This window comes from Scatophagus argus, chromosome 6, assembly GCF_020382885.2.
Source record: "Scatophagus argus isolate fScaArg1 chromosome 6, fScaArg1.pri, whole genome shotgun sequence".
In the NCBI taxonomy this organism is placed as follows: domain Eukaryota; kingdom Metazoa; phylum Chordata; class Actinopteri; family Scatophagidae; genus Scatophagus; species Scatophagus argus.
In genome coordinates, this window is record NC_058498.1 from 21,593,113 (window position 1) to 21,605,120 (window position 12,008).

Sequence of the window (12,008 nt, forward strand, 5' to 3'; positions counted from 1 at the left end):
TAAATATGTGTAGTAGCACAGTATATACTGTATGTTTAGCAGTTACGTTAACACAGTTGGCTAACTTAACTGTTTATTTTTTCAGATTATTTTGTTTTACATAGCCACCTTTTGTTTGCATTAATCTATTATTTGCCATTCCTCGGGATCAATAAAGTATCTATCTATCTATCTATCATATATTGCTTTGACTCAGACTACACTTGTCCACCATCATTTGTTTGAGTCATAGTTGCTTGGACTGCTACCTTTATCTTTATCTGTTGTGTTCAGCTGTCTTCTTCAGCCCCCATAGCGCTGAATAAAGGTGGGTGTGTTTTGGACGCTAGAGCTGCTTTACATTCAATGCTAACAAATTATGATAGCGGGTGTGGTTTGTAGGGTCTGCATGCCTGCAGATGGTCCCTTCTCAGTTTTCCAGACAAGGTCAAACAAAGGTCTGCTGACTATTAATTACTTCTGTGTTAAAGGTGTTTCTCCAGTGTTTTAAGATCAGCAAAATTTAATCTTGCCAATACTAACAAGTTCTGCTTTTCTCAGATTTGGCACTTGGTGCAAAGCCATTTCCTCAGTTTACTCACTGTCCTCCAAATTTTATGACTGACTCTTTTCTATCACTTAATGCTAGGCTGAAGGGGCATATTTACAAGGTAAACCTAATTTGTTTATATTTCCAGGGACCAGGTCCTGGAGCACACTACTATATGTGCAAAAAAGCACAGACTGATTTTACACATTTTCACAATGTAAGAATATAACCTGACAAAAAAGACTCATGCAACAGGTGTGGCCACAGTTATCAGAACTTTGCTCTGCATTACTGATGCACTTAGCATGGTCCTGGGTAAGGGAGCCCGACCCCCTCACTGCCGCTTTCAGAAGTCCTTCAATGCTCAACACACCCACACGTCAACATATAGCATTCACCACTCTGCTCGTTAGGAGGCTTATTCTCCTTAAATGGACACATGCCTGCCAACTCAATCCTAACAGATGGAATCATGAGATACTGCAGTGCATTAGGTTTGAGAGGTTTAAGATCCCCCTGAGAGGTTCCCCAAAGACCTTCCACAAAGCCTCATGATCCTTTTTAGAATATGCGTCATGAATGGGACTGAGGTGATCGAGGTAGGTAAGTGGGCGAGTAAGACCGACCTCTGACAAAGGAAGGGGCCGAGTACAGTAATTGTGTTGGCAAGGTTTCCGAGAATGGGTGAGAGTGGGCTGAAGTGGAGGTTTCCTGTAATTAACCACAGAAACTGTTATCAGTTGTAAGGGTCCTTCCAAAATGCCTGTTTTAGTATCTCTACACTGGGCAGTTTTAGAACTGGTTTTGAAATTTTCATGATAACCTTTAAAGCATGTTGGGGGTTGACCCCTGGTTATATCACAAATTTATTAAGCCCTCTATCAGCTCGAATGCAGCCTGAGATCCTCCTGCAGAGCTTTGTTGGCAATTTCTAAGTCGAGGCTCCAGCTCAAGGTCTGCTTTCAAGTCTGTCTTAAAAGAGAACTTTTTCAGAACTGCTTTCTCTTGAATCAGTTACTTCTCTGTTTTTACTTCATACCTTGCTTGTCATTATTACTGCATCAACTATTTATCAGGTGGTATTCCTTCTGTTTTTATTTCTTTGTCATGCACTTTGTAACTTGTTTTTAAAAGTGCTATAAATAAAGTTATCCTGATTAATGGGTTGACACCAGACCTTTAAAGGATGTAAAGGGAGTGACTGGGGACACAGGGCACGGTAATGGGAAGGGGTGATGTACATTAATCCACCCTGTTCCTGTATCAGTACCCGCGCTCTGCCAACATTCCCCACTAAGCTTAATAATCATTTATTCATCCTGTCCAGCTTGGTATCCAACATGCATAACCACTGACATGAGGCTATGATGTATTTATGTGCATAATAATGGCATGTATGATGATGCTGCACAGCTCCAGCTACTTGTCTGGACTTCCCATAAACCTTAGTTGGATGGCAAAGCCAGACCTCCGTTAACTGTAAATGTTGGGGAGGAGGTTAATTGTCATCAAGCAGTGTGACCATAAGAGGAATGCGGAGGGGGTGGGGGTATGTCTGACTGGTGTCTCTAAGGATCTGTTGAGCTTCCTGACTGTCTCCGACACGCCTGCTCTGCTACCCTGAGACAGGAAAGAGGGAAGAGCCCGAGATACACACCGCTCCTCCCTTCCCTCTGACACCTTGACCAAGCCTCTGAGAATGACTCTGTATCGTGTTCCCTGATGTTCCTCTTGGGAGACAGGAAAGTTTAATTATAGGGTTGCTTGCAGGAGCTGCAAGAAGTAAACTGTATGTGCGGTGCTGCTTACCACATCACTTGCACTAGAAAAGTCGTTGTTGAGCAAGCTCTCCAGGGCCATCCAGCGGACGGGCCTGTTCTCATTATCCCCCAGACAGTGGTAATCCATGGGAAATAAGTCTCGGGCAAGGGCGTTGTCTGTGATCTTCACTTGCATGTTGTCGTCAATGCTGTTGGGAGGGTGGGGGGTGGGGGGGCAGAGTCTTTATTTTCTAGTGATTAAATTCCAAAGCAAATCACCTGAAAGCTACAGGAAAGAATTGAAGACAAATGACAACAACTTGGAGCCGGGTCAGGGACACTTACACACAGTTCCTGGCAGCGAGGTCTTTGTGTATGACCTCCCTGCGAGACAGGTAGCTCATTCCACATGCAATCTGGATCGCCATGTAAACCAAGTCTTGTTGAGAGATTGCCTGAAAGGAAATGAGAAAGAGAGACAATGTGCAACTGAGAAGGAGAGAGAGGAAAAACCCAAAAAGGGAGTGAGTGGGGACAGGAGACCACAGCTGACGTGACTCTGTTGAAACTGGTCTTCTGTGTCAAATTGTTCTTATTTCCTTTGAATATACCACGGGTCAAAAACAGGAGTTGCATACACAAAGACTATTTCAGTCTTTAAATGCAATCTACTGAAAAACAATACTTGCTTCAAGAAATACTGTTGCTTTGGAAAAGGCTTAGCTCAAACAGTGGTTGGTTACATAATTATCCCAATGCTAACAGTGCTGGAAAGCAGTCCTACTCTCTAGTAAATACAACTACAAAGCATGTCATCCTAGCAGTAAGACTCTAGGCATGGAGATTGGTCTGTCAGTCCTCTAGCTGGTTTACGTTTGCTTTTAGTGAAATCACTACCTGATGCTGACTCCGGTACAAATATCCATTGTGCCAAGAAGATGAATCCTACATAGTGGTGATGACCTAACCTTTCCTTTAGGGTCACTACAGGGCTTGGCCAATTCTATTTTTTAGTGAAATGTCTCAACGGTTGTTTGATGGCTCGCCATAGTGTGGGTTTGTTCCTTTAGAATGAACTGTAATAACTGTGGCGATGCCTGAAAAACAACCTGAAACACAAGAAACTCTAACTCAAAGGTTTGAGCCAGAGCCTGAAACTGAAGAAAGCTGTTTGTTCTGTGCTTGGAGCTCCTGAAGGGCTTGTAGACAATGGCTCAGGCAGCAGGTGTGTCTGAGGGAAGCCTTATACTGTCGAGAGAAAAGACCCCGACTGGCAACAAAGTGAGGCAGCTCCTGTAATGTACATAAACATCCTGTATAGCTTACAAGACAACTCTGCAGACCCATATACATATACAAGTGTCTGTATTCATATGTTCTTGTATCCAGTCAGCTGCACAGTACCTGGCTCTGACACACGCCGGAAATGTTTGGGCTGTTTAATCTTATCTCACAGTGTGATATAACCTTAATTAATTAATCCCACAAAACAGGAAAACAAAGTTTTGGCAACCAGCGAGCAGAGATAAGAGCACTTTAGGACTTGACCACACAAATACAGATCGTTTTATAAATGGATATTAATTTCCTTTGATTAAAAAAAATTCTCTCCACACAAAATATTCTCTCTACAAAATATCTCTGTAAACACAAGAACGATTTCACATGCTTAAACAAGCATTCAGGGCCAGCGAGTGCCAACAGAGTCCACGTCAATGGTACGTCAAATGTCAGTGCAAACGTATTGAGCTTATTCTGTTTGAATAAATTCATCCAAAACCCATAGAAAAGTGCAAAACTAACTTGTGATGAAGCTTGCAAACAAATATAAACAAGCCAGTCTACACTCACAAAAAGATGAACTTCAGAATATGCTAAAAAAAAAAAAAATCTGCCAATGTGAACAAGAGGCCAAAGCGGGGAGGAAAATGTTCATTCTACAAAGTATTCACATACGTGTGAAGAAGGCTAAAGTCAACAACTCATGTAAATCTGACAGGTGTGTATCTGGAACCAGGCAGCTCAGTCGGGCTCTCGGTCTTGTACAGTGTAGCGTTAACAGTTGCTTGACAGTGAAAAAATGACAACTGTGGCAAAGGTCAACACTCAACAGTCCCCCCCCACCACCACTGTTCTACCTTCCAAACCAGATGTTCACTTTCAGAATGAATGCCACACTGCAGCATTGTGCTCCCTCAGTGCTTTCCCCAGAGATTTATCTCCCCAGTACTGAAACATTTCTGATTTATAGCTCAATGTTTATTGCAACAGCCTAACTTAATGACTGTGTCTTTGTCTCCTAAAAACGCCAAAACTACATAATGAGATTACTGAGAACGAAGGTGCAGATGTGTTACCTGAACCTTTACAAAGAGGTTTTGATTAATGCAGCAGGATGGCAAGCTTCATCTTGTGACTGCACAATGTTTGCTACATCTTGTATTTTGGAGATGATTGATTGGTTGGATCTGTGCTGTGGCTTTGCCAAGCGCATCAAAGACTTCAGGGGGTTAATCTGTACAAAAGCCTGATTGTTTTACATTGCGCATAATAATCTGTGCCCTGAGCACCGGCTTCATGACTGTATCAACAGTCATTCTATGAACAGTGTAAACAGTAGTTACTGGAAGGTGTTGATTTCTGCAAACACACAAAACCTTGTTTCAGGCCCGACTCTTGGGATAAAATAAAAGACTTTTCTTCCAATTTGGGGGATTCATTTTAATAGTTTAATAAATGCCTCAATCCAGTTGCCCTGAGACATCTTAACGGTCATGATTTTGTTTTTTACCTCAGCTAAACATATGCAGAGTCGAAGGCTTACCTGTGGGTTGTTAGCCTCAGCCAACTTGCACTGCCGCAGGAATAGCTTGAGATTCCCCCAAGCCATGAAAGGCAACAGCACCATGGGTTTCTCTCCATCTTCTGTGCACACATGACTTATGGGCAACAGATTTCTGGAAGGTAGAGAGAAACAGTGTCAGCAATTCTTTGTAGCTTACTGACCTCAAAAAGAAGGAAGGAGTCTTTCTGAGAAAGAGTCTTTCCACATAAAGACAGTACAGATAAAGTCTAAACACCCTCAGAAATTTGAAGCAAAATGTGTTAAAATAATGCTATCGTTACTGCAAAATAATTCACAGACTGTGGCCCACTCTATCAAAACTGCAGCTGTTTGCAAAAGAAATGACTGCTATAAAATCCACAATAGAACACGCTCAACTGAGTGTTATATTTCTATCCCTTCACAGTCCAGTACGTCAGTGTGTTCTCTGTATGTACGTGTGTGGTGTTCTTTTGTCAAACCAAGATGACTACAGGACCTATTCTGATCGAATAAGGGCCAGAATATTTACTGCTACATTAAGAACTGAAACTGTTGAAAAAGTGTACAACAGTAACAATAAAGAAACCAACAAGTGTCTATAACCACAGTACAGGTTAACAATGAGTTCAGTATCTGGCAATGTGACGATGACTGAGTGCTCTGAGATGCACACAGTATTGGGGCTACATGATAGTATTCTTCTCTTTAAATATTTTTCTATTCTTACGTTTGATGCTTTAAAAAGGATTAAAAGGAAAATGCCACAAAAAATCTATTTAAAGAAACTGTGTTTTGTATTTGCTTGTACTTACCTATGATGAAGTCCACGAAGCTTGCAACTTTCAGTCAACATCATGGTCACCTGAACCTCAGACGCATGATCTGAACAATTAAATCAGACACAAAATATCATCAAAAATTACACAGAGAAATGTGGCACGACTTGTGTAGTAAACAAGTTAAAAAGCTAAGGATGTAATTTCTGCACTCTCAGGCCCCATGTCGTATTTGATTTGTATTGGTTTCCTGGCACGAATTTCTCTGCTAACAGTCATGTTGTAGTGGGAAACTTCAGAGAAAAACTGACTTGTGCCAAGCTAACTGAGGTCCGGTTTTTAATCCGTGTGAGCAGCTTTGCCATCGTCTGGTGCTTATGGAAAGCAGTATTGTTCCCTTCCCAAAGGCGCATGAGGAGGAAGTAAAGATTTAAACAACCCCAGGACTGGCATGAGGATATTGTTCACTGAGTGGTATCCACCCCTCCCTGAGTAAACATGGGAGAATGGAGAGGTCAGAAGGCAACTGGCAGAGAAAGCTGACGCATGCTGCTAACAAAGAACCTGACAGTCCAGCATTAAGGACTTTTTTCACTGGCATGCAAACCCTGCAAGATGACTAAGCTATATAATTCATTAACTGTCAAATGTGTGTGCCTGTTTACCGGTTAGAAACCAAGTAAGGCCATCTGCTGAAGCCATTAAAAAACACCTACTATTTCTGATGGACGGTGTTTGCTCAACAACCTATGGGGCACACTGCAGAAAAATAATTAAATCTAAAGGTGTACACCGTCAACTGTTCAGCTGTGTTTCAGCTGAACGACCATCTGATGTTGTTCACTGGTGTTCACTGAGCGCTGCACAGCTTGCTTTCCAAACAAACCCACAGTCAGTTGCATTAATATAAGAAATTGGGAAACTTACAACACACTTGACTTGACAATATTTTAATTTCTTTGACACGTGCCTTCAACTGTGATAAGCCACGATGGAGTGCATACCTTTCACTGTCTTCACAAAGACCTGCTTTTCCTTGCTGGGGTCCTTTTCATCCACCAGCACCCCGTGGAAGATGCGGCCAAACGTGCCTGTCAAAGACAAACCAGAGGGTTTTATTTGAGGAAAAGGGCAGGAGAGACTCAGCCAGAGGCATCACATGCAAACATCCAAATGTCACCTCACTCACAGGCCGTCATGCCTGACTGATCTGCGAACAGAGATGGACAGGCTTCTGCTTAAAATGCTGTGTCTCCTAATGAGATTAGGCAGCTTTGGCTGCTCTCTCAGTGGCAAGAGCCAAAACAAAAGATTCACTGGAGCTCAGGGGATCTTTCATCGCCGAGAGTGATTCAGAAATACATACACAATGAGAATAAGTGAAATGTGTTCATCTTCTCCTTTGTATAAACTGTCACCTCTTTGCTTCAGGACTTTTCTGAGGTAAAATGTCATTTATGAAGATAAACCATGAACATAAGATGAGAAAAAAAAATCTGAGCCCTAAGGATAACTGTGTCTTGGTGTTTCAACAGGAGAGGAGATGAAGCGTAACAACAGGGTTAGTGTGTAACTCCTACCCTTCCACCCCTATCTTCTCCTTGAAGCCTGTCTGGACATGCTGACTCCCAAAAACAAAACTCCACTTGGAGTTGAACTGTCTCTGAGACATGACCTTGTATGTCCTGTATTTGTTTTGCATTTGCTGTCATTTTGATAATATAGTTAAGACACACTGAACCTTCTACCTACTTTGCATTACCTGGTATCAATATTTATATCAAGACAGCACATTTTATTAAAACAACAACAACAAAACAAACAAAGAAAAAAAACCCTCACATTGCGCAAGGCAATGTGACACCTCTTCAGAGTTTGGCCAAGATATCATAAAGGCTAAACAAGTCTTCACTTAAAGATACCACACCCTTACAAAGTACAATCTGTCACACTCACTAAAAGACTGCTATATTCAGAGCAGGTAAGGTAACAGACGGACACAAACAGCAAAATAAATTATCTTCAACATCTTCGGAAGCTATAAAGGTGTTGAGACAGGGAAATGAAAGATATTATAATCCACCCTGATGGAAGAATGGTTGTCTGTAGAAAATCCCAGGACTATCCAGCCAGCAGTTATTAAGATATTTCAGTCGGGATCAAAAAACACTGCCATCTCTTGGGCCATGTCACCTTGAGATTGAGAGGTTCAGGTACACCCTTTGTACTGTAAACACCAACACGTTAAAGTCAGCTAAAAATAATTAGAATGCACAATTAGTACAATAAACATAAACCAACAGAGGGCCTTTTAAGTGGCATTAAGAAACAGAACACCCACATGCTTCTCTTCCATTGTGTTGCAGACACCCTTGGGGAGCGATTACATCATCCACACAGCCACACTAAACCCCAGTATGGGCAAACCTCCAGAAAGTGAAGTACAGTCTTGTTCAGTTCCATCATGCTATGATGATGCTGAATCCTGATGGAGCCAAACTGAAGCCCAGATAGTTGTGTTTATCTCTGATATAAAGCCAAAGAAAGATTTAGGCCTTCTGCCTTGTTGTATTTGTACTACCTCAGCCAAAACAAACTTTTGCTATTTTAGGTTCATGGCAAGTTTTTACCAACACTGATCTGAGCACGCACGCTCATACATTGCAGGGAAAAAGCATCATAATATTCATAAGTCAGTGTCTCCTTTTTGTATCACAAATACATGAAGGATAATCCAGACGTGTATCAGTGAAAACACATCCATTAAACTACTCAAAATAAATACAAATCAAGTGTCCGTGCAGGAGTCCACACAAGAGATGTTCAACTGATCATGCAACAACTTTTGAATTTCTCTTGCACTTGTTTCTCAAGTGGCAAACTTGATAGTTACTGTACTGTTTTGTACTGTGAAAGAGAACAGAGAAGAAAGATTCTGAGTGACACTGTGATACATAGTGAGTTGGCCATAAAACCTCATCTGAAGAATATCCAAACTTCACAATCGTGTGGTTTTATATTTTATATATACAGCAGCTGCACTTTTTAATCTGCTTAAGTGAGGGTTGGCACCGGTGTAGAGCATGCAGGAGGAGGGCTCTTGCTCAAATGTTTTGCTTTGTTTTTTTCTTGCTTTGTTCCATTTGTATGGATCTCTTATTTGTTGGCATTTTGAAGACTTCTTTCTCGCTGATTTATGTCTTTTGTATGGGGTGCACACCAAAATACATACCTACATGGTGGTTACAATTACAGCCACTCCATCAAAAATCCCTCCACCAACCTGCCACTCAAATCTCACATATGCAATAAAATTGCAGAGGTGAGTAGTACCTTCATGCAAGACGTCTCGCAGTGTGACTCTTTCCCTTGAAATGGCAATGTCTTTCACTTTTGCTTTGGCCTCCATTAGAGTAACACTCCTCAGGTCATTCTTCTCAATGCGGAGAGATGGGTAACCTGTGAGGATAGAAAAACACAGACTTACATTAAAGGCACACATGATCTGAATGTAAACAGAAGACTTTCAAAGAGAATGACAAGTCATTTAACTGGTTAACAACAGAAAACCACCTGTGGGAACTTCTGCTTTGCATCATTTTTGACAGAGCCACTTTTCTCATATGAATTCAAAGAATTCCAGCAATTACAAGAAATATGGTCAGCAAGACACATACAGCAGTACCCTGCACAGGTTACTTTAAAGTGGCTTCATGCAAAGTCCTGTATTACAGCACTCCCATTACATAACCTGCCTATGTACTCACTGTCATCTGCTGCTGGCTTACTGAGGGGGGTGAGTGAATTTTGATAGAAAATTCCTCACAGAGTCTTCACAAAGATGAGCAAACAGTACAAATTCGACCCTTTTACATCAACACACTCCATGTGTACACAACATGTCAGCGTTGAGAGATAACACATTCTAACCTCCTGTCCCTGCAGCTCACTGCTACTCTGGTCCAAGTGCCACACTCAACTGTGTACACTGGCTGAGACAGACTTTAGATAAACCAGTGGATGAATGGAGACGATGGAAAAGTCACAGACAAACAACCTCCAGATAAAGTTGGAAACAGTGACAGTGAATCTGCCTCCAGCAGACGACAGCCTTTTCTTGTTATTGTGAGCCACATATGATAGTTTGTTGTGGGAATGAAGCAGAAGGGGTCAAGCTAAGGTTTTAAACCAAAAGACAAGCCAAGAAACATTTATCTGGGTTCAGAGATGCAGACAATGTAACAAATGGCACCTAAATTGAAGGTTTAATTCTCGGCTGTATCGTGTAAACTGTATAGTAGGTACTAATCAGTAAAGGTCAATGCTGCCCCCTACAGTTCAAACAAAGAGCATCAATTATTTTTATGTGCATGAGAGTAAATACAATAAATTAAAAAACTGTGATAGAACAGAGGACAAAATTAAGGCTCTTTGTACTATTATATAAATATATAATACTAAATTTATATATAATATTCTTTTTCTGCAGCTGGTAAACAAGAAGTTATATTTCACACACAATACTTGCAACATCAGAAATCACTCATACTCTAACTCTGGAATGCCACCAATTATGACATAAAACACTTTAGAATAAATGATGTGATCAGAAAAGCTGAGTTTTCTAACAATATGAATTATTTGCATGGGTTATTGAAATTTTTCTGCAGATCAATTAATAAAATACTGTTTGAGTACTAATAGGTGGAGCCTTTCTGTGAATATTCTGTTTTTATTCCAAATGCCTGAACAAAATGCAAAGCTGCCAGACAAAGGTGACAGTAAATGTTAGTATAAAGCAAGTGAGATGCTGTAGTCAGGGTTTTGAGGCTTGGAAAAGCCACCAAGACCTCCAAAGGACTGACCTTCTATAATTATGAACTTGCTGCTCAGAAGCAGTAGATGAAGGCGGAGAAATGAAGCAGTAAACAGTATTTATTCACACAGCGTAAAGTTCAGTAAAACTATGGACAAAACACGGTTAAAGTGTTAATATTCACATGACGACAAAACAGTATTACAGTTCTGAGTCGTCTCTGGTGTTTTACTGGAACTTACTTTTGGTTTCATGGGGGGGAGCACCAGGGTTTTGGAAGGAGGAGGCAGCAAGCTGGAGTATGGGTGCAGAACCAGGGTGATTGTCTGATGACAAGAGGACAGGGAGGGAGTGGAGGGTGGGAGACAGTGAGAAAGAAGTGATTTAAGGGATAGCCCACTCAAATTACAACATGACGTGAATGAATGAATGGATGGATGGATCGATACCATAATTGCAAGTTGGGTAAATAATCACATTCAGCAAAGCAAAAGACATAAGGGAAAGGCAGGAGAGTCAAACAAATGCACAGGAGGTGAAATGTGATTGGTAACCACAAGAGGGCAATAAAGGATCATACACTGACAATAAGACACAAACACATCCTCTCCACTGGTTTCCAAAATAAACAACAGATAAAAACATTTCAGTGAGATTGAGATTGATGTCATTATTTGAGGAAGTGGTTACAGTCAAAGGTTTGATTCTCTCCACACATATAATCATCCGGTATGTAGTCTGAGCGGCTGCATGTATGTGGAGAAAAATAACCCGTAAACGACTATCTTTGTAAGGCTTGTGGATTACTTCATTCTGACATTTTAAAACAAACATTTCACTTCACATATCTTCACACACAATCACAGGAAGACGGAGCTCTTGTGAAAATGTTTCCTGTTTTTAAGTTGCTGGACACTTCACGTGAATTCTGAATTCTTCGACCGGGGAAGTGCCTTATGTAACCATTATTTACATTCGCATTTGATTATTCTTTCTGTTTGTAAAGACATTTTGATAGTGCTGGTGTGCGAGGCAGTCTATGGAGACTCCAGGAAGTTACTGCCCCTCACCAAGAAATAGTTACCATGGTATTAAAAAATGAAATATTCATATTATAATACACATATGATAAATAATGCAGTGCAGATGCTAGATATTGCAGATCTTTTGTTCATCTGGCTTTTCACTAGACATTAAATGTAATTGGTCTTTTTATACAGTTATGGTTATAGATTCTCTCCCTCTCTCTACATTTGTTTTGTGTGTAATTCATTTGGCAAAAAAGTGACTAAACACAGAA

The 12,008-nt window shown here is 40.8% G+C and overlaps 1 protein-coding gene across 3 annotated transcripts in view; it reads right to left on the reverse strand.

Annotated features, from left to right (window-relative positions):
• ryk (receptor like tyrosine kinase) overlaps positions 1 to 12,008 on the reverse strand; it is a 34,969-nt gene that overhangs the window by 4,308 nt on the left and 18,653 nt on the right. For 2 of the 3 annotated variants that reach the window (XM_046391669.1, XM_046391668.1), the window contains exons 8-14: positions 10,951 to 11,034; positions 9,226 to 9,351; positions 6,897 to 6,983; positions 5,929 to 5,998; positions 5,114 to 5,246; positions 2,635 to 2,744; positions 2,339 to 2,498 (exon numbers count right to left, since the gene is read on the reverse strand). In XM_046391669.1, the coding sequence (XP_046247625.1) occupies positions 2,339 to 2,498; positions 2,635 to 2,744; positions 5,114 to 5,246; positions 5,929 to 5,998; positions 6,897 to 6,983; positions 9,226 to 9,351; positions 10,951 to 11,034 (770 nt within the window). The remainder of the gene's footprint in view (positions 1 to 2,338; positions 2,499 to 2,634; positions 2,745 to 5,113; positions 5,247 to 5,928; positions 5,999 to 6,896; positions 6,984 to 9,225; positions 9,352 to 10,950; positions 11,035 to 12,008) is intronic. The other variant, XM_046391670.1, reaches the window with a different exon arrangement.